The 24,092-nt window shown below is 26.6% G+C and overlaps 1 protein-coding gene across 1 annotated transcript in view; it reads left to right on the top strand.

Annotated features, from left to right (window-relative positions):
• The first annotated feature begins 3,557 nt into the window (after positions 1-3,557).
• The window catches only part of LOC136978698 (secretin receptor-like), an 80,422-nt gene continuing 59,887 nt past the window's right edge, over positions 3,558-24,092 (top strand). Inside the window, exons 1-2 of the mRNA XM_067274465.1 lie at positions 3,558-3,615; positions 5,035-5,139. Coding sequence (XP_067130566.1) covers positions 5,061-5,139 — 79 coding nt within the window. The 5' untranslated portion in view covers positions 3,558-3,615; positions 5,035-5,060. The remainder of the gene's footprint in view (positions 3,616-5,034; positions 5,140-24,092) is intronic.

Consider the following 24,092-nt stretch of genomic DNA (forward strand, 5'->3'; position numbering starts at 1 on the left):
ATCTCCCTAACACCTTTCAGGGAAAAATTTTTGAATTGAAATAATGTGACTTTCGTTTAGCATAAGAAGTTAACATATAGTTATTCGGGGCCTCCTGCTCCTAACGTTTCCGTATTTGGTTTGGTCTTTCATCTATCTAACTCTATTCTCGAGATTAAAGAGAGTCAGGTGAATGAACAGACAAACGGACGACAGTGTGAATTTATAAGTCTACAATTTTTTCAAATTGCAGCCCAATTAAAAATAATTGTATATAGTAAGAAAATAAATATTCGTTGCTAGTTTTAGTAGAAATGTTTTGCTATTTACAAGTTATAAAAAATGTAATTAATATAGAATTGAATTTTTTAAAAATAATTTCAGGAAATAAATTTTATTGAATTTGATCAAATTGAAAAATAAAATACACAATTGTAAAAATTGAGAGTAAGCAATTTTTACATGAGTTAATTTTTATCTCTCGTTCTTTATCATAATAGCGAAAAATCCATTCGTAGTAGTATTTTTTCTCTAGTAAATCCAGAATGCAGAAATTTTGCATGAATGCAGTAGAATGTAAGACAATTTCATAATATCTATATTTTATATTGCTATTTCTAATATTGAATATGTTATTTAAATATTAAATATATTCATATTTTATAACATTACTTTTATTTATTTCGAATTTATTTCAAATGTTTCTGACTCTTATTATGACTAGAATCTTCAGCATATCATACTATGCCATCACTATTCCTTAGATTTTTTTCTGAAACTTATTTAACCATTACTTTATGAATATTAAAATAATATGCCGGTAAAATTTTTGTTTTGATTAGTAATAGTTAATTTTGGTAGTTTAAATATTTTTTTATTTGTTATCAAAGTAAACTTTAAAAGAAGTTTTTTGTGTAGAAAGAATATGGTTTAGGTATAGAAAAAATAAATTGATATTCAATAAAAAAAAATTTTTAAATAAATAAATTTATAATGTATTTTATAAAGCTTTTAAATAATTCATTCCTCTTCTTGAAGTACTTCGCATTATTTTCATATTATTTACATGTCTGTTAACATTTTCATAACACATTGCTCATGTGCAAGTAATCCTTTATTGTATTAAATAAAATTTTTATTTTCGTTCATTGGGAAATTTATTTTTTTTTAAATTAGCACTTGTAATTATATAGAAGAATTGCGGCATAAGTAATTTGTGACCACTTATTAAAAATACTCCACAATTGCACTTTACACGGATGACTTTCCATACTTAAGTGATTTTAATAAATTTTACGTTTATCTTAGCAAAGAAAATTTCTAAAATTGTATTCTTTAAAACTTTTTTACTCATTCATTTCCTGTTTATAAGTAATAAACCTCTACAAAACTACATTGAAAATTGCCATGTTTTTTTTACAAATTCTTTTAACCATGATGAATATTTTTTACATAGAAATAAAATAAATTACTTATTAGCGTATAATTTATTATAATAATTAGTATCAAAGAAAGAATTTTGACTAGAAAGTCTGTTATTACGTTTACTTAAATGATACACTTAAAACGCTGTTAACCGTAAATTTGAAAATGACTTGTTTCTTTTGACTAACAAAAATTCTGAGATAAAAATACAAGACAGGAACTGTTTTGTTCAATTGATGCTATGCAATTTTTCCATATTGCACTTCTGTTTTTAGTACTTTGTTCATCATTTTTATCCGGGTTGTTGACTTTCTTGTTCTGGGGATAGTCCTTACGTCTATAATGAGATTTGCTGTTGCAAGAGAAAAAATAAAATAAATAAATTTATTGAATTTCTTTTTGTTTTAGACAAATTTAAAAGAAATTTCTAGGTCACGTGTATCACGGTAAACCATTTCAGTTTTGAATAATTTAATTAGCTCGACAATTGAAATAATTAATACAGCAGTAAGATTAATTTAATAAACATGTTGAATCAAATACAAACAGAATTAAAGAGGGCAATTTTCTTTAAACTCTTAATTTTTTATTATAAACAGAAAATAATTATTAAACAAATTTAAATAATTCTTGTTTCTTAGAAATATTTAAAACTAGTAATTTCGTAGAACGATTTAAAAAATGTTTTGTATCAAACAATCATATAATTTCAAAATATTATTAAAACTTTGAAACTTTTTAATGATTTAATAAATTTAAAGTTAACCAATTTAAATGATTTAGAATCTTAATTAAATTAAGTACAATACTGTTCGCTCCCATCTATTATATCGTAAAATGAATATTTTAATCGCTCTCATTTCACAAATTTAAAATAAAACAACAGTTTTATTTTAGTAAAATCTATAAACGAATTCTTATAAAATAAATAAATAATTACAAAATATATGTATACATAATTATCATTTTATAAAAGTTCAACGTATAAATATTAATAAGATTATAATAAATATAAGATAAAACAACAACCAATAATATATATGTGTGTGTGTGTTTTTCTTATTTTGATATTTTATTCAAAAAATAAATAAAAAATAATGCAAATAATGCATATAATATATATATACTGTACTTCTTACTCATTTATTTTTCACATTAGAGATCAATCTTTTATTCTATAAACTTAAATATATAAACATAATATTAATTTATGTAATATATAAAATAATATTTTAATATATTAACAGTAATTTGTTTCGTTCGATATCAATTTATTTCATGTTTATAAAGATTTTATATCTAATTCTTACTTTTACTTGGATTAAACATTTAGAAATTTTAAAACTATGAAATGATATTATTTTAAAATTATAACGGCATGAAAAATGTTCAATTTTATATGAAATTTTGTATTTTCTTGATTGAAATTTTTTTCATTAACAAATAATTATATAACAAAAGATAACACGTCGACCAGATAACTCATTATAATTAGTAAAAGATGGACCTTTAAGTTATTTAAAAAAGATGTAATTAGATAATACTATATGATATAGCAAAATAATATGATCCGCTAGAACAGTTTTAAAGAGCTTCAGGCATAAGAAAAAACCCGATATTTTTATATATTAAAAATTAATAAACTGTTTAGCCATCGTTCTATACTTAGAAAACAAATCTAACAAATCTGTTGGCAGGTATAAGATATATAAAGCATTTCTACTATAAAAAAACTAACAGAAATATGTTTTCATTTGATATGATAATAATATCACAGATATTATTATTGGTAGCTTTCATATGATATCAATAAACTTTTCTTACATTTTCTTTCGATGTGAATTCCATTGGGAGAAAAAAAATTTGGAAAACAAAGAAAAATAAACCTATTGTTTTTAATTCATAAATAATATTAAAGTATTCTAACAACAAATAGTTATTAAATTTTTCACTGACTTGATGTTAATTTTCAAACGAAAAGTATTAAAAATGAACAATATAAGAGCATATAATTTTATCGTGTTATACAATCATTTCTAACATAATATATAATTTCCTGTAAAAAGGAAAACAAAAAGTTTCTTACGAGTGGGCTGTTTCTCCTTTTTATCGCTAGGATCGCAACATTCGCTATGGATAACATCCGCCGAATAAGAGTAAAAAGAGCGATCACCTGGCAACGGCTAAGTGATAAACTGAGAAACATCTCAGGTAAGCAATCTTCACTACTTGCACAATTTTAATCTTTATACAATTCATGTAAAATTTTTTATCTTTTTATCTTTAAACCTAATAGTTATAATATTATAATTAATTATTTAGAAAATAATTAATTTTAAAGAATTTTAAATAGTTTATTCGAAAGTAAGTATTCTATTTATTTTTATTTTACAGAAATAAATAAAATTTTTCCTGATTAGTTATATATATATATATATACACGTGTAAAACTTTTTACTACAAATGAATAAAAAATTGTTTAAAATCACACTAATTGTGTTTATAAATTATTAATGAATAATTACTATTCATAATTGATTTATTTTGTTATAATTTAATATAAAGGTTAAAAAAATTTTATAAATGTTTTCCTTTATCAGGAAGTAATTTCTTAATCAAAGTTATAGCGTATGACTATTACCGTTTTGCACGACGTTATTTATTATCGGTAATCGAAATACCACGAATTGTCTTGTCATAAAAGATAATATATATAAAATTCCTGATTCAAACAGACACATAAATAATTTTAAAGCATAAATACTTAATGAATTTATTCAACGTAGTTCAAAATTATTTTTTAATTATAGAGCATACTTTATTTAGAAACATGATATAAGTCAGCACTTAGTTTTTGTGTGATGAAAAGATCAATGCATCAAACTTGCAACATTTCGAAGACAGCTGTTGCAAAATCAGATGACAATGCCTTTGTTCGAGTCATTCATAAAGGAAAATAATAATATATGAAAAGAACAACGTGCAAAGAATACGCAAATTGATCTATTTAATCGTATCCATTATTTGAATAGACATGTTTTTGAAACGTTTTCACATAATTTTAATATCAAATAACTTTGATTGCTGAAATTATACAGTTATAAATTATTTTCATTTCTCTTTATTAAATCTTATGACGATTATCTTTTTTTTTTTTTTTTTTTCTTCTTCTTTTCTATTCATAATTTTGGACTACTTTACAATAGTAATTAAAAGAAATTAGTATAAATAGAAAAGAATTTATACTAATTTCTTTTAATCACTACTGTAATATATATTATAACACTTTGAACTATTTTAAATAAGTAATTTTATTAATAATATTGCGCATTCGGTTCACTTCTATCAGAGAAATTTATATTTTGTTTACTTTGGTTTCGTTTTTCCGATAAACCACGTTAGGATTTGCATATGTCTTTTATCGCATGATTTTAATGCAAATTTTTGTATGTACAGTACTTTCAAATGAAATGCGATATTCTGAAAATTTTAAGTCTTCTTTATTCATAGATTTCATAAAGCGATACCTTTCTAAATATTTAATGCTGATATGTTCTACGAAGCTTGTTTAAAACTTATTTAATATGATTATAAAAAAAATGTTAACGTTCGTTTTTCTTTATTGCACAGATCACGTAAATGAATTTCATTTCATCATGGATCAGTTAGAAGAGCTACAAAACAAGAAAAATACTTGTTTAACAAACATAGAAAATTCAAACCAGCCTGAAGATGGTAGGAAATTTGTTAATATATTGTTACTTTTAATCATAATTTCATTCTTTTCTTTATAATTTTACTAAATTTAACTTGACATTATCAGCAGAAACTACAATGCAATAATACATATTTTATCTAAATTTGTCCGATTTTACTATTGTATATGTAGTGTACAGTACATATATATTAATCATAAACGAATTTATACAACTTTAAGTTTATATATTAATTTTTAAAAATTTTATAGTTTTTGTAAATTATTTAATTGTGCGCTGTACAAAGTAATTTTAATTCTATAGCTTAAAAATTAAAATTTCGTGTGTATTTAAATTATTCAAAACAGATGCTCATAAAATGTCTTATTTATTTGATATAAAAAGAATAGGATAATTTTGATTATTCGAGAAACTGAATATGATTAGTGATAACATTTTAGCTAATTACGAGCATTTCTGTTTTTCGTATTTGAATCCTTTAATGGATTATACTTTTATAAAGTATTTCGGAATGATTAATAATATTGTAATTCCAATTATTTGTGACAAGAAAAAGGAATGAATAACAAATATTAATTAACATTTGTGAGAGTCCTTGAAGATGAAAACGTCCGAAAATAAGTTTTTTGTCGTTTGTAGATATAAAATGTCAATAATAAACCATTACATATTTTTAGATACATAATAAACACATACAGTTTCATAAATACAATTTTCCTAAATGTTTTATCTTATAATAAAGACAAGCTGCAATATTATATTTGTATCAAATTAAGAATTTTCAGTAAAATTCAATAGAGAAGCAACTTCAACTATAAGCACATTTTAATTTATAAATATAAAATTTATTAATTATATAATATTAATATAAATAATGCAAGATCGTATGAATATTCTTTCTCGTATAATAAAACAAATCATTTTGTGAAAGTGAAATGTACTATAATACAAGATTTCACACTTGAAAAATACTTTGTTTCTTTTATATTCTCGAGTATTAAAAATAGTAATTTCTTTCCGAATAAGTAGAAATATAACTGGAAGTTTTGCTACAATAATGTATTACTTAATCGAATTTCAAACTTGTGCCTTAAATGTTTAATTTAGCCTGTGAGATTATATTTGATTCGTAAAATTGAACTTTTCCCACATATTGCTTTTTGATCTTGATGTTTCTTTATTCGATTTCAAATATTTTAACGTATAACGTTATTTTCTACCTAAAATTAAATTCGATGTATGTGAATCTGCTACTTAATCCCTGTACTGCTTTGTCAAGACGATATAATCGATACTGAAATGTTAAATCTTCAGTTAGGAAATTTCTTAACAGGAAATTAGTATAAATTCGAATTGTAAAATTATCTTTATTAAACTTGTTTTTTTCTTATTTTCAATTAAACGCAAATTATATTTTAAAAATAATATTATAAACATATTAGATTAATTAATGAATTACATCTATAAATATTTTGAGGATGAAATGCTTTTGTTGAACATTTACAAATAGTCAAATAACTAAACAAAAAATTTATAAGCGAATTTTTTAACATTAATCTCTGTTTAATATTTAATTTTATTCTAAAAAGTAAGACAAATAAATAAAAAAGTTCATCTTCTATGTAAAATTTCCTAAGATATAAGAAAACAAACATACGATTAAATACCGGTTTAATATATTCTTGAGAAACAATTAATTGAAAAGATCATTTTATTTAACATTGTCTTTCAATTAACTTTTTAAGTATTAACAAAACACAAAAAGTTTTATGCGCTCCTGCTTATGGGAGATTGAAATCATAGTATTATTTATTTACGTCTCTTTGAACCTTAACAAACTATTCTATACACTTTGCACGAGATTTGGTGTTTATATTCTGGAACACAAAATGGAATTATGGTTTGATTTGTTGTTTGTTTTCTTTTTATTTCAGTTTAATGGAAACATAAGTAATTTGGTTTTAAAGACAAAATACATGAGAAAAAATTAAGCAGGAAAACAAAGTAATGATCAGAAGTATAGGGAAAATCTATTTTCACAAATTCATTTTTAATTCAATTATGATAAGATAATTATTTATGAAATTTAAATATCGATGTGTCAACTTTTTCTGTTTACTTAATATTTTAATTTATAAATTTAAATGAGAAATGCAGATTAAAAAACAAAGAAAAAATACGAAATAAATTTTAAACTATTATTTTAGTTAAACAGACAAATTTTTGAATGTTTTTTAAATACAATAAATCACATTTTAATTAGAAATATGTCTTATTTTTATAAATTAATTTTTTTAAAAAATGGCACAATTTTATATTATTATTAGTGTAAACAATTTTTCCAGCTTTGAAGTAATATTATTATCGATTCTTTCTTTAAATAGTATATTTATAAAACCTCCAGGTTCGTGTTATACCTGTACAGTATTGTAACTAATTATTTGTTTGTCTCCACTTCAAATTAATGAAGTGTCAAATCAAAAGTCATTATAAACGATTTAGATATTGGATGTAAGATTGACTTCTATACTATATAATTTTTAAACTCAATAATCAATAAGTATAAATTCATACTTTCAAAAAATATTAAATTGGGACTATTGTATTCATATTTTTATTATTGTCTTTCGCATTATTAAAAATACATTGTAAAATTTTGCTAATAAAATTTTTATCTTTATTGGGTATTTCCAATTATAAAATACAAGACACTTATAAATTTTAATTTGTTTAATTAATTTTATATTTTAGTAGGTACAAATAGTTCATATTTCTTTTCCCTTGCTTATCTATATTCAATAGAATACAGATAAAGATTTTTCAGTCTAGGTTTAAATTTTTTCCACTTTTACACTTTTTCTATCTTCTTGTAACAATATTGAATGATTCCTGGTAATTATATTTATTAGAGATCATTCAATATTCTTTATTTTATCTAAAATAAAAATTTAAATATATACTTTGTAATTATTTTTCTAATTAAAATAAAATGCATCTTTACTTACGCGTTATAAGACTTAGATTTATTATAAAGAAAATTCTGTTCAGATAAATCATCAAAGTGTTAATAACTAAAGCTATAATGCGTTAATTAGCTAAGTTTATTTTTTTTTAATTTTTTCTACTTTAATAAACGATGAATTAGTAATAAGCTACGAATAAATTAATGAAATTAAATAGAATTTATATCCCACAAAACTAAAATGTGATTTTGGTGTTTATAGTAAAAGAAAATAATCGTGTGTGGAACATATTAAATGACAGAATATTATTTTGGATGATCATCAGTGAATAAGACATTAGTTACCCAGAAGCAAAACCCAGTATCTTTCTATTCTGGGTTTTGCTACTGAAGCAAGCCCTAGAACCGACAGAATCTTTCCATTTTTATCTTGAATAAGCTTTACCTTTGAACGAGGAATAATTGGAACCGTCTTTTAAATCATCGATCAAGCCACTGAATATTTTATATCGAACACTTATAATCTTTATAATTTTGTAAATATGTAGTATTTTACTTTCTATAAATATTTAAAGTGTTATTTTGCATTATATGAAACATTAAGAAAATTAAATACGTCCGTAAATAATTATAAATATGCTTCTATATATGGAAAGAGTGATTAAACGAGTTAATCCTTTTTCCTTTTAATTTTGAATTATTGCAATTGAATATTCATCATTTGAACATTTGCATGATCAAATCAAATCAAATTAAATTTTATTGACTTAAAGGAAACACGTTCTGTCGGAGGATTCGAATAGCACAATTTAAATTTATTCATTTTACTGATTTAACAAGTTAAAAATATTCTAAACTCGATTTACATATCTATAAATTAAATGTTTAGACAGAGGCAAATAACAACAATTATCTTAAACAGTGTGCAGATATTTACGCCTTATATTATCGAATATCGTATAATATAAAATAGGGTAAACAATGGTATTTTGTTTTTCAGCACAGAGTAAACGAGTTCTCCTATATAAAGGTAATTATACGATCTTTAAATAAATTTAAATTGCGATTTCGTCGTATTTACAACGTTATACAGATATCTTTGTGGAACAAAGTGTAACGAAACAAATAACTTGTAGGTTATAAACTCTCAATATACCAAAAAATGAAATTGTGATCAGTGGCGTAGCGTGGGTGTCAGCCGCCCGGGGCGGAGGAAAATTTCGCCGACCCCTTATTTAGGTATTATTATTATTTATTGTGAAATTTTGCCGCCCTCTTAAAGTGCCGCCCGGAGCGGGCCGCCCCTGCCGCCCCCACTACGCTACGCCACGCCACTAATTGTGATACTTTTATTCTGTCCTGTTGGGCAGAGTAGTCTTTCCACCAGTTAATAATTGTGATGGCTGATAAAAAAAACGATAGATCATCCTCCTGATAGGATGATTTTAATCGCTTTGTTTTACAGTAATAAAGCCTACCAGCAGGATGAAGTATATCGCATCTTGTAGCTCGAGCTTCGAAGAAAGAGCTGAATACATAACTTCGCGATTTGGCAGCTAGGAATCGCGGAATTAAATATGGCGGCTCTCGTAAGGCAAAGAGATCGTGTGTGTCTTTTCGGTGACCTATTTTGATTCACATTTTTCCAATAGTGACCTTGACTTACCGTTTATTTTGCTCTCTCTCTCTCTCTCTGGTTATCCTACCACCCATCCTACCAGCAGGAAGAGCTTATGAAATATTGGTATACTGGTGGTAACATCATCATACTTGCACATCTATCCTGCCGTTAGCGCCTACCATCTAAATGGAATGTGTTCATTCTATCATTAAACCATATCGTTTGCCTGTTTTTAAGGTTAGCTTCAACATATATCTCCATATACTAAAGATTGTGGGTTACAGAATGTGCGCATAACTTATGAATAACATTGAAATCACTTAAGCCTCAAAAGAAATCTTCCGTACGCGAGGCAAATGGCTTAAGCTGAATAGATTTGTCTAATTTAAACATGCTTCTCAAAAAATAAACTTGGAACTTCTCTATCATATCTAAAAAAAAAATTACAGACCAAATTAAGTTAAACATACTGAAGAGCGATATTCACATCATTAACTTTCATTTTAACACACGATGATATTATATTGTTATTAATTTCTACAACTTGAGGAATAATTCTATCAAAATGGTTTTTAAATGTATCAAATGTATTGAAAATTACTTTTAAATATTTACATTTGTACTAGAGATCCCTCCAAAACCATTTGCTTGTCTTGCAGAGAAGATCACGACGGAAAGCCATTATTTTTGACTTAATCTAAGATCTTTGTTTCTACAATACTCAGAAACTATAGTAACTTAATCTTCTATAAATTTATTTCAGTCTTAGATAATAATATTAAATCTGCGTAAATAAAAAAAAAACTCACAGCGATGGACAAATATTAATAATATCCGATTCCATATAAGAAAAGCATTTATGCAGATTAGAAATGTATAATATAAACAGCTATGAAATAAGTGGACCACCGCGAGGCAAGCTACCAAAAAAGAAAAAACTAAATGAGACAGTACTTCCGCAATGTTATGTAACTGCCCGAAACCTGTGTATAATTTCTGAATTATTCTGTCACTTTGCTGGTAAAGTTGTCTATCTCAATAAGATAATTAATTTCTAACAAAGTCAAACACTTCAGATTAGTTTGCAAAAAAGTCTTAAGAGATTTTGCATATCATGTCAATAGAGATTTTAGAGAAATATACTTTTAAAGATTAATCTCATTTAAAATATTCAAATAATCTCATTCGTTTAAAAGATAAATACTTTCGAGTGTTAAATTTGTCAATTATTTCAATTTAAATTAAGGATCTATTAAAGAAATAAATCTTATTTATTAAGTTTTACCAAGTTAAAAGTTTATATGTATTGTTTTATATTGACTTAGCCATAATAGAAATATAATTTTAATTTTTATATTATATAAAATTTAAAAATCTGTCATTTATTTTTATTTTATCGTCAGATAATATATTTCCTTAGTTATCATAATTAGATAGCTCTATAAATGTAATTTGTATAATGTATTTTGTAGAAATAGAGACGGTTTTAATATGTTAATCTCATTTATATCAATGGTTTGGGATTATAATCGAGTTTTCAAATAAAATTAGTAATTATCGAGTACTAATAAAATACGATATTGTTTCGATTTGGTTTTACGCTGCAAGTACAGTTTTTATTTCTATTCAAATTTTACTTTTTATTCAATTTTTATTCATTATTTATTCAAATTTCGCTTTAGTAAAGCATTTGAATGACAACATTCTGGCAGTGGCTATGGTAGCGGAAAATTAAAATTCTATTCATTATTTACGCCTACGCGTATAAATCATATAAAATAAATTGAATTTGTAAAGTCATCTTCACCTAGTCCGAAACCAACTTCGGACTGAGCGCAAATTAAATTGGTGATGGTAAATTAAATGGGAAAATAGCAAAACTCTGATTATTTCCTGTTTCTTGAAAATTCTGAAATAAACAAGATCATTTTTATAAAACAATTTGCCAAGTGAATGTCACTCTAGATAATTTACTCACCTTTTATTTGTTACGTCTTGTTTGTCTAATTCGTGTCGCGCTACGCATTATTAATAAGGATCAGCTCCAACGATGCTTAAAAATCAATTTAGATTCACTTTACGCCACGTTATATTTAACTTTTCAACCAACTTGATGATCTAAAATATTAAAATTTTAATTTTAAATAGGTTCTATGTCATAACTTTATTGAAATAATTTTCCTTGTTATTTTTATAACAGAATCTTAAAAATACGAAAGTTATTTTATTGGATTTGAAACAAATATTATTTTATAAATAACATTAATTTATATATATTTTTATGATTTAGAGTTCTAAAATAAAATAAAGCGTATTACTTTTTGTTTTTGTAGTAACATGGTGTCATTTTGTTATTTGGCTTCTTGCTGTCATTATTATCTGTTTGATAGAAATGACTGTAATCTATATTTGTTCCGGAATACGACAACAGTTAGCACGTATATTGACATCTACATTATATCTCTATCTATACAATAAGAAAAATCAACACCAATTTATTCTACAAACTACCGAAATCGCAAATCAACTTACAAATATTGATCATACACTTACTGTATATTGGTAAGGTGCAACATATTCATTAACTATTTTATAGAAGAATCATAAATAAATAAAAAGTAAGAAATTATAGAAATCGCATAGTATAGTAATTAATTAATTAATTACTATTAAAAACAATAATTAAACTATCTTGTTGAAGTGTAAGTGATTTTCTTATAAATTGAAAGTGGAAATTCTAATTAATAATTCGAAACTCTTTTAATAATTAACCTATATATCATTAGTTAAACTTCTGGATCGTATTGAAGTGGTTACTTTAGATTATTAAAAACATGAAATTTAAAAACGGATATTTATGGATATACAGAAAAAATATCGAAGCTGTAAAACATATTTAGTAAGTTTTAGAAGCTAAATATTGCAAATCGTGTATTGGCAAATGAAATCAAATACATAAATATATTCTAAAACATAAAAAATTTTTCCTGAAAATAGTAATGTTCAATTTTATTGTAAGTAGCTCCAAACGGAAAGATATAATTTCCCTAGAGATTATACCTGGAAGCAAATGTTGGTGCAAGAGATATTTTATTGATAATAAAAGAATTGCTTAAATCCAATTCTTTTTCGAAAATTGAGATTATGGTGTTGGAACGAAATACTATATAAATAAGAAAAAATTTAAATTTCACTCTTTAGACTTATTTACATTTTAAGTGACCATTTAAACCAATAATATTCACTTTCATTTTATTCTTTAGTTATCGACTATGTAATTTTTAAAGCGCGATAAAATTTCAAAATGTTTTAAATATCAGTTTATTAATATAACCGCAAAATATCAAGGTAAAATATATTATTTAAATTCACGTCAGCATATAAGTGTCTTCTTTTTCATAAAAATTTGTAATATATTAATAATTTAATTTTAATATAACGTAATAATAAGAAAAGCATAATTGACTTAATTTCTTCCATAAAATATTTATGCAAGGAAGACACTTTAAAATTTCTTATAAATGTTGAATATTTCTCGTAATAATTTTAAAAAAAGGATGAAAACGTAAAAAAATTATTCATATATTATTAAAATACTTTAAAATAAATTTTAAGATAGGAAGAAAATTTAAAAAATGTCTTTGAAATGAAAAGAAAAATGCGCTTATTACCAATTTATTATTAAAGTTGCATTTTAACAAAATCTAAAAGGAATTTCTTTAAAAGATTGCTATTAAAATGGATAAACTTTCTTTATTCCGTCAAATAACTTTATCTGATGAAAAATGTTTTAATTCTCGACAATAATTTTGAAAAGTTTAAATCGATTCCTATTCGCTTCAGGCAATCTTTGCTTCTTACCATAAATATTGAAGTCATTTTAATGTCAAAAATAAGAATAGATTGTATCCATAAAATCTGGATTGCGGGTTTATTAATTGCAAATCACATCTAATGTACATGTATTATGCATATATTTATAGAGCAGTCCACGAGTGATTTATTATATTCATCTCGAATTAAATTTTGTATGTCTGCATTTTATTTGTTTTACGATTAAAGTGAGAACGTAAGTTATATTTAAAATTATTTATAATGTATAAACCGTCTCCTTACAACGTTAGCCTACATCATTAATAGAATTTTGTGGTTTGAGATTTTATATTTTATATTAGCTATTCGTCAAATCCTCGATAATTATGAAGAAATTATTAATTTTTGTTCGATATACAATATAAATTATTTCGTTAATTTTTAATTAAAAACGATTATAATAATTACAATAACTGATACACACAAAATGCTTAAATTAACATTGATCGCTCTATATTTGTGAACTGTAAAGACAATGAAAGCTTTTTACTTAAAGGCCAAAAACACTTTGTGAGTATTTATTTTATTTTAAATTTTGAAAGTGTTTTTCATATTTTTTGTGATAAATAAATTCGAAATTCGAAATATAATAAACATGCAGGTGTTTTTATATTATTTTTACAAAAGCTGATTATTGAAAAGAATTGGATTGATGGGATAAGGCAATGCAAAATAGGGACGATCTGCCAAGGGGAAGTGGACATTTATGGGAAACTAGCCCCTATTCAGGTGTTAATATTTTTAACAATTTCTGATGTGATGGCCAAATTTAGAAATTAGTTTAATAAAGTATAACAAAAAAGTTATATTGACCCATGTAATTAGTGAAGATATAGTTTTGTTTAATCTTTTATTTTTAAAAATGAACTAAAATATATTATATAATTTAATACTATAATATACTAAATAAATTATTATACTACATTAAATAATAAAATGTACTGCTAAATTATATTTTGAATTAGTAATAATTTATATCAAAGTTATCATTTCATAAAATATTTTAAAATCGATCTGTCAGAACATATTTTTACAGAATTTTCAAATGATCGAATGCATTTATTTATTCGTGTGAAAATAGCATAATTTCCTAATACGAGATATTTTTAAATTACTGCTTTGAAAGTAGATTTGGTTCTTTAACAACGTAAACAAATCCAGAAAGAAAATATCTTCGATGCTGTTTATTATTACAAGCACTTTCTGTCAGTATAATGGAAAACTGTCTGTACACAAGCTCGTTATTAATGCATCGCGTATACTATGAAATATTTTATATTAAATAGAGTAATTCTTCATGAAGTAATACTTTAATGTAATTTAATTTAGCTTTAATGAAATGCTCGTAATATTTAATTTAGAATTTATTTTCAATAAACCATTTAAGTTATTTTCGTTTATTATATTTGAAAAATCGATTGTAATTAATTAAAAGGTATAAGAAGCTTACTCACTGGACACGTAAAGTATGAAATATATTTTGCTTATATTTTTTATAGAATAAATTAAGGATGAGTAGAATTATCAATATGTTGATTAATTAAAGTAGTATAGCTTAATATAACATCTATGGATGTAAAACCAAGCACAGTCGCGGGAAAAATAAATAAAATTTATTCTAAATAATATCACAGAACTATATCGAAAAAAGAATAACACAGGTGGAATATGAATGCTGATAACTGATCTCATGACACCTTTTTTATTTAAATTTAGAAATTGTTTTAAATAAATTATTTTACATAGTCTATATTTGTTTTGTTCTGAATTTGTTAGGCTTTATTCGATGAAAAATATTCTAAACTTTAAAGTAGGATTTATTAGGGATATTGTAGTGTTATAGATATAAAGTACAGAATATACTGGATAAAATAAGAAAAGAAAACATTCAAATTTTATGTCAGTACACAATATTTGCAATTAAAAATGCCATTTTGGTGGAATTATGTTGATAAAATATAACATTTATTGAAATTAATTAAGCTTTATGTTTTATCTTAAGATTTTTTTTATTTATTTTTCTTATACTTTCGGATTAAAGATAATTAATAAAATTAAATATTAAATGGAAATTAATGTTGTAATAAGAAAATATTAGTTAAATACAACATTTCAATAAACGTTAAAATCAATTATTTGTAAATGTTTTACTAAAGAATTTAATTCTCAAAATATTTATAGATGTAATTCATTAATAAACCAAACACATTATCCGTAATATTACTTTTAAAAATAATTTGCGTTAAATTGAAAATAAGAAAAACAAATTTAATAAAGATAATTTTACAGTTCAATTTAAACAAATTTTCTATTAAGAAATTTCCCGAATAAATATTAAACATTTCATTATCGATGATTACTTGAAATAGAATTAAATTAGATAAAGATCATTTCTATTTTATTTTATTTTGCAGGTTGGTTAGAAACCAAATGAAAATAACGTAAGAATTATTTTTAAAACAATTTTTCTATTACGTCTAAATTTTATTTATATAAACATTTCAACTACGTAAGATCAATCTACATTGAGGTGTTTACACTTTCCTCCGAGAATTTTTATAATAATAATAATTGAAGTGAGAAAATATTTTTAATACAGATAAGCAGAAGGATAGAGGCGTTGCTTATTTCCACGTTTATGAAAACAATTGAAAATTTTGCTGGAAATCTGAAAATATTCTTAGTCACATTTTAATCATTATACTATATATTTATTCAAATACGCTGTTTCGATAATAGTAATGATGAAAATAGCTGACACAAATATACATGGAAGATAATTGGTCTTTTTGGAAATTTAATCGATAATATTTAGACGAAAGATTAAATTTTCTCAAAAGAAAATACAGTAGTTACAATCCTAAAATTTTTTGTCTTAATTTGAAAAACTCTTACTTATGCTATTTAATACAATTTTCTGCATATTTCATTGGCTCATTAAATTGTTACATTTATATTCTAATATTATAGGTGACGTAAAATGGTTTACAGTTTTACTGATAAATTAAGTAAAAATTTTAAATATATTAATTAAGGCTCTTAATTTTTATACGGACAGTAATAATAATCGTGTAGTTTTGTTTTTTGACATCATATAATTTATCTCTGATAACAAAATAATAATTACCTTGTAATGTTACTAAAACATAATCAACTTATCGGAAAGAAATAGAACCAAATTAAATTATTTTCGTGTGTTTTGGTATTGAATTGTACTTTATCACTGTACTTTATCACTTATTGTTTTTCATACTAACGTATGAAAAACAAGCCTGCAAAAGTGCTTCAGATTTAGCCGATTCATTATTTTGATTGTCAGCGGCGAAATGAGAAACACTTTTAAAAATGCAGTTAGGAAGAGAAACAAAGCCAAGACTTCGACTAAAAAAGTAAAAAATTATAATCTTAATCCTGATTTCGAGTAATAAAAAGCTGACTTAACGAAAGTAAAAGATTATAAGAGCAGTATATATGTACCGTATTGGAAATTACTCGATATTTTGCACTATAATCCATGAAATAATTTATGGTACTAGAATAGTTTTTTAAAAGAATATGTCAGTCATCAATTAGTTTACATAAAATTTGAGTAGTTTTTATACAAAGGCTTAAAAAGAACAAAGAAAAAATGCTAGTTTTAATTTGTTATTCCTTTCTTTATTATCAAAATTAGTATCAGGATTATATAAAGGGAAAGAAGCGAAACTGAGAATACACTTTCTGCTGACTTATCTAGACAATAATAATAATTAATAAAATAAAAAAAATTATCCAAGAATGTATGGGTAATAAATTCAATCAAATAAGGTTTTTGTTATTGTTATATAGAATAGGATTGGTGGAATAACGTAATGCAACACTTGGGCGATCGGCTAAGGGATTGCTCCCGGGAGAACTTTCTATGGGAATTGGCCAACTGTTAAGTTTAGACACATGAAGAAAACTCCGAAAATTCCATGTGGTTAGCTCGTTAGTCAGGTGCGAATCTGTGTTCAGTTAATAAGATATAAAGAATATTCAAGTCGAAGATTTCCTATATTTTCATTTCTGAAAAAACCTCATGATAACGTTAAAAACATTTATTCAAAATTACTATAGAAAGGACACAAAAGCATAATAATTAATTTATTCAAAATTCATTATATGTTTCAGCTTGTATGTCCTCATTACAGTATTTAACAAATGAAAATGTTCAATAAGTGATATAACAGGAAAGATCCAAAAATTTACACTTAGTGAATGGAGACAAGATAAATATTTTGACGATGTCCGTTACCTATAAAATGTAACATTTCAGGATATATTTTTCTCCTACAAATCAGACATTTCCCACAAAAAGTCTCCACAACACATACGTCAGGCCTCCTTTACACAAGTGTTTCGAGCGCAATTTTAATAATAAAATAGTTTTCACAATCAAATTTTATGGAGTTTTTTTAAAGATTATTAAAACTTATATTTTAAAAATTTTGTAATTTATATTATTTTAAGTTGTATAACTATTTAAAAACACTGAAAAAAATATTCCAATAAAGTAACAACTTCAATATCTACATTTTTAACAGGCATACGAACAACTGTAATGATTTTCATTAATAATATATCAGGCATTGTTGGTGCATTTACATATTTTGCATTTGTTTCCAGCAATTATGAATTTCTACGTATTGATTTATTTATTCTTCTAGTTCCTTTATTTATACAAATGAGGACGTTCAAACCGAAACATGTAATGAATTTTGAATAAATGTTTTTAATGTTATTGTGAATCTTTTGGAGAGATGATAATATAGAAAACCATTGATTTGGATATTTCTCATATCATGTTAACAGTTTATATTCTAATTAGATCTTACCGACGTTTAGCAGTTTTATTCACTAGGCCACTGGTGGTTTCCATTTTTTTAATATTATTTTTATTGTTTTGGTCTTGCCAATTTATTTTAACAACAAATAATTATTTCTCGTAAATTTTCATTTCATTTTCTAAATGCAATTTAAGTAGCATAGGAACTTAGCAAAACGTGATTTCCGATGTTTCTTCATTTTAAGAACATTTTAAAAGATATATTGCCGGCCACATTACGATTTTATCAGATTGTAAAGGTGAAATTAAGACATTTAAAAAAAAACATGTTAATTGACATCTAACTCAACAACGATTGCAGTTCAGTCTTGTTGGTAATCATCATCAATATCAATCACATTTCGCCACCTTTGCTGCAAACTTTGAATCCCGTGAGAATAGAATAAAGAAAGTCTCGAGCACAATTCTTTCATGGGTATTATAATTGAATTGTATATTGGGAATATGGACGCTTAATAGATGTTAGTCAGTTGGAGCTAAATCTGAACTATAAGATGTATGAGACAGAACTTCCCAGCCCAGGCTGGCCAGCTTCTCTAATGTCATCTTTGCTCCATATGCTGGCGCATTGTCGTGGTTACTTTAAATGGAGCAGTTCATCCTTCCTGACAGTTCGTCAGGAGGTTGGTACTCCAACTTTATTCACGACCTTGCTTCGCATCTTGCTTTGCAAGGGTTTAAATACATTCATGCGGACGTAGCCGCTATATTATTATCCCGACATTGTTATCTAATTTATAATTTATTTGTATCCGGATAATGTTGATGAGTTCGAAAGTTCACTCATGTTAGAATGTTTGTTAAGTTTTTGAGTAGTGACAGTTAGACAAGGAAAAGACAAAGCTCCTATGAACTCCCCTAACACTTTGTGCACAATACTCACTTCGGTATTAAGAGGATTCTTATGTCTTATTGTGTTGTTCTATGGTATTAGTGTGTATTTCTTCTTCCTCCCCGTTGTGTTTTATCGCTGTTTTCCTGTCCTCCGTTTCGTTGTATTCTATCCTTTCTCATCGTGCTATTCTGTCGTTCCCATTGACATATTCTGTCGCATGTTCCCGATACTTATTTTGGTGAGGATAGGGGTTTCCCGTCTTTATCGTTGTGTGCTATCATGGTATTCTGTGATTATTCCTCCTAGTTGTTGTGTTATATCTTTCTGCTGACGTTGTATTCTATCATGGAGTTTTATTGGTATTTTCCCTTCGTTGTTAATCTTGTAAATGTGTTTGCAGTTAGTGTTTCATATGAAACCATTTCTTGTTTCAGCGCGTTTTCTCAGAACGCACTGGTTGAGTTCTTACATGTATTCCATTATATATTAGTTATCGGTTATTATGGTTATAGAAACAATAATAATATTAATTGCTTTATAACACAGTGGAGGGTGTATCACTATAATCTATGGTCGGCTACGAAAGTTTATTTCACAAACTATTCCAATAGTTGATAGGAATATGTTAGATAAGGCACCTATGTGGTGCAGGTGGTTTTGATGATTTAATTTACTTAAGTGAGCAGTGCAGAGTATATCACTATAGTCTAAAGTCTGCTATGAAATATATTAGCACCGTCTCATACTATTGATGTTGAAGAGGTGAACAATTTGGCATTTATGTCGTTCAAATGATTTAGTTATGTACATTTGCGGAAAGTATCCTAGGCAATTTGAATTAGTGTAGAATTCACCTATGTGTTACGGTAGAGAGGTGAAAGTCCCATTGCAGATTTTATGTATTTCACCGAACTTTTGGACCTATTTTATATATAGAGTTCAGCAATCCCAAGGAAAGCACTGAGAATTAACTTATAAAGAGGATGGAAGTGAAATGGAATGTCCTAAACTCAGCATTGAATGTGAACACTAAAGACCTGTTACCAATTTGTACTACCCTAACTGCTACAACAGAAACATTCACAGACTGTATTCATCCCTTAGGAAGAGCTAGTTTTTATCGAGATAATTTCGATTATAGAGGTTTCCCAGCATAAATTAGCTAACTGTTATTTACTTATGTGAATATATTTTTTTTCTATATTTTTTTCTATATTCTATTTTTATAGCTTATTTTAATAAATTCATTAAAATGATGGTAGATATGCTCATTATTGATCAAGATTCGTTTTCGTACTGGCCATTGATATCCTTCTTTATTGCATATCAGCATTAGATTATGTCTTGGTAATTCATATCTGATACAGTCCATTAGTATGTGTGTTGGGGTTTCCTCAGTTCCGCAGTTTTCGCAAAGACCGTCACTCCCATGGTTAAATCTTCTGTGGTAGTCTGCAAAATCTCCGTGTCCTGTCAGAAATCTTGTATTTTTATGGTGTATAATAAAGTAACTATTCGTAACTCTTTGGTTTATATCCGGTAGGTATTCAAATAGTTCTCTGCCTGTTCTTGACTCTTCCCATCTTCTTTGCCAAATGATTAAATATTTATTTTTTATTTCTCTTTTTATATATTGCTCTGACAGCTTACTGTATATTTCCTTTAGTGTTAAATCACTGGCCTCCTTTGCCAAGTTATCCGCCTTCTCATTGCCAATGTTTCCCATATGGGCTTTAACCCAACTAAGTTGTATCTTATTTATTCCAATTATGATGTTTTGTCTAATACTGTTTATAAGTTCATGCGTATTGTTTGGGTCATTAAGTGCCTTTAGTATTGATTCACTATCCGTGCATACTAGTATTTGTAGATTCTTCTTGTTTGTATTGATCCACTTTATTGCCTGGTGGATTGCAACCAACTCTGCTTGGTAATTATTACATCTGTTATCTAGTTTAAATTTTTTGTGATATTGCTCACGTGTTCTTGTAAAATAGATGAAGGCGGCACCCACTCCCGTTGAACTTCTTGAACCGTCCGTATATACTCTGTGAGGGTGTGATTCATTGTATTGTGTGATTTTGACATGTTTCCATTCGAATCTTTTCAGATGTTGATGCACTTTTAGTTTCTGTTCTATTACGTCTCCGTTTCTGAGGATATCATGGGAATTTATATTCTGTTTAATTATATTTCTGTTGTCTCTTCTTTTATTCACTTCCAGATCCAACGGTAGCAGTCCGGCCATTACACATAAAGCGTCGTTAGATGTAGTGCTATATGCACCTGTAATTCTTAGTAAAATTTTTCTTTGGAGACTAATTATTTTTCTTTTTGTGTGTATTAGATTTACTCTTTTCCCCCATACTTGTGCACCATACGTGACAATTGGTATGATGACACCTTTATAAATTTGTATTAATGCTTTCCCACTCCTGCCCCATTCTCTTTTCGCTACCTTGGCAATCTCTTGGAATAAGTTACCTACTTTATTCTTTATTTGTTCTATCTGTGGTGTCCAGAGGAGTTTATTATCTATTGTTATTCCAAGATATTTTATTTGAGTTGTGCATCTGATTACCTTTCCATTCATTTTTATGGTTGGTTGTCTACGTTCAATTTGACATTTTGTAAAGGCAATGGCGTTTGTTTTGTCCGGGTTGAATTTTAATTTGTTCCTTTTCCCCCAATTAACTATTTTTTCTAAGGTCCTATTGCATTCCTCCTCTACTCTTAATCTGCTACCTGCCGAACAAACTACCATTATATCGTCTGCGAAGGCTGTAATTTTGTTATCTTTTAGAGAATTATCATTTAAGAGATCGTTTAATATTATAGACCAGAATAGCGGGCCTGAACACGAACCCTGCGGGCATCCCATAGTCATGTCTTTTTCTATTATAATATTTGAGTATTCTATGAAGGTCTTCCTGTTTGTTAAGTAGTCACATATGAGTGCGTAGAGATTACGTGGGCAATTTAGTTCTTCTAGTTTTGTATGGAGGAGAGGCCACCATGCATTATCAAATGCGCCCTCTATATCTAAGCTTAAAGCTATGACCCATTTGTATTTTTGTTTCTCTGTTTCAATTTCGTCTATAACTTTTGATATGGCGTCTTCGGCTGAACAGCCTTCTCGAAACCCGTATTGATTTTTATTTATCCATTTCATTGAACCTAGCCATGCTGTAAGACGATAGACTATCATTTTGTCTAGAATTTTCCCCATTACCGGTAGAAGGGAAATTGGTCGATAACTTCTCGGATCCCGTTTGTCTTTGTTTTTCTGTTTATATATTGGTATGATTTTTGCTTGTTTCCATTCTGATGGAAATATTGCGTATTGTAGGCATTTATTATATAGTGTGTGTAATAGCGATGGAATCTTTTTATTTATGATATTCACCATTTCTATTGTTATTAAATCGTGACCGGAAGCCTTTCCTTTCTTAAAATTAGATATGGTCCATGAGATTTCTTCTTTTGTAAATTCTGGTATGTCTGGTCCATTTGTTTTATAGTTAAGTTGTTCTCTTATTCTCTTTTGTTCTATGGTGTCCAATATGGGATTGTCTTCTTTGACAAATTCATTGTCGTGGTATCGGACTTTGTCAAAATGTCAACTTGAGGGTATGGAAACATTCAATTTGTTGCACTTACGCCAGGGGTTCTCAACTTGTGTTCCGCGGATTTCTAAGGTCCGCCAAAAAAGTTTGGGGTTCCACAATAAAACCCGTCGAGTCTAGTAATATATGAATGTGCCAATGCAGATTTGGGATGTGTGGTGTAATTGTTCTAGTCTCGGATCGAGTCCTTGTTTGAAGAAATGAGGACTCCATCCGAGACCATATACTTGCTAAAGTTATTTGTAGTTTTATAAACAGTGGGTAACAGAACGAACCGAAATCATGATATAATGTTTAACAAGGTAATGGAAACCATAAAAACAGTAAAACATAAACTAAAGCTAGAAAATCATTAACAAACCATAACTTTAAAGAGGATCAAACATATAAATAAAAATACAGTCGTTAAATCTATATATTAAAAGCAAAATGTTCTGTCAGCACTGCACACAAATAACGTAAATTTGAAAATTTCTTTTAAATAGTTTTTAAAAACATTGTTTAAATTTTCAATTGATTTGATTTTAATTTTAATTAATTAATTTTTATTATATTTAACTGTACTTTTACTTTCTGTTTTGGTTTTAGTTAAAGTGGCTACCTAGTATTAATATCTGCAGGGTTTCAACATTTGTTACTAAGGTGAAAAAGGTTCCGTGATAAAAAAAATAAGTTGGAAACCTCTGTATTAGGTAATAGACGCTATTCCACGGTTGGCTACTAGAGTTATTTTCTGGTTGCCAACCGCGGATTATCGTCTATTAGTTGTAGAACACCATTATCAATAGTGGAATAGGTTTCATCTTGACATCTCCATCGAGAATTCTGAATCACTCGAAAATCTTGAATGGGATTCATCTTGAAATCGAGAAATCCCCATCCTTAAAGTTTTGAACCAATTGCCTGATGAGCCTTCGTTGCGTTGTGGCCACTTTTGAAATGATAGATTAACAGCGCACAAATGTGTTCTTTCGAAAGTTTAATATTGTCAAACACTGCTGATATATCTATTTTCAATGAAGTATATGATGAAATGTCCCCTGGTTTTATATCCACATCGAACGTTCTAGAATATTTTTTTCAGTTGTTTCTAGAAAAAAGCGGAATGTCTAATTTTCACTTTTACAACCTGAGACATCTGAAAAATTTATTTTAGATATTTTATCGCAAAATTCAAATTTAAATCAA

The sequence above is a fragment of the Centruroides vittatus genome, unplaced genomic scaffold (genome assembly GCF_030686945.1).
Source record: "Centruroides vittatus isolate TY-2023 unplaced genomic scaffold, ASM3068694v2 contig_549, whole genome shotgun sequence".
In the NCBI taxonomy this organism is placed as follows: Eukaryota; Metazoa; Arthropoda; class Arachnida; order Scorpiones; family Buthidae; genus Centruroides; species Centruroides vittatus.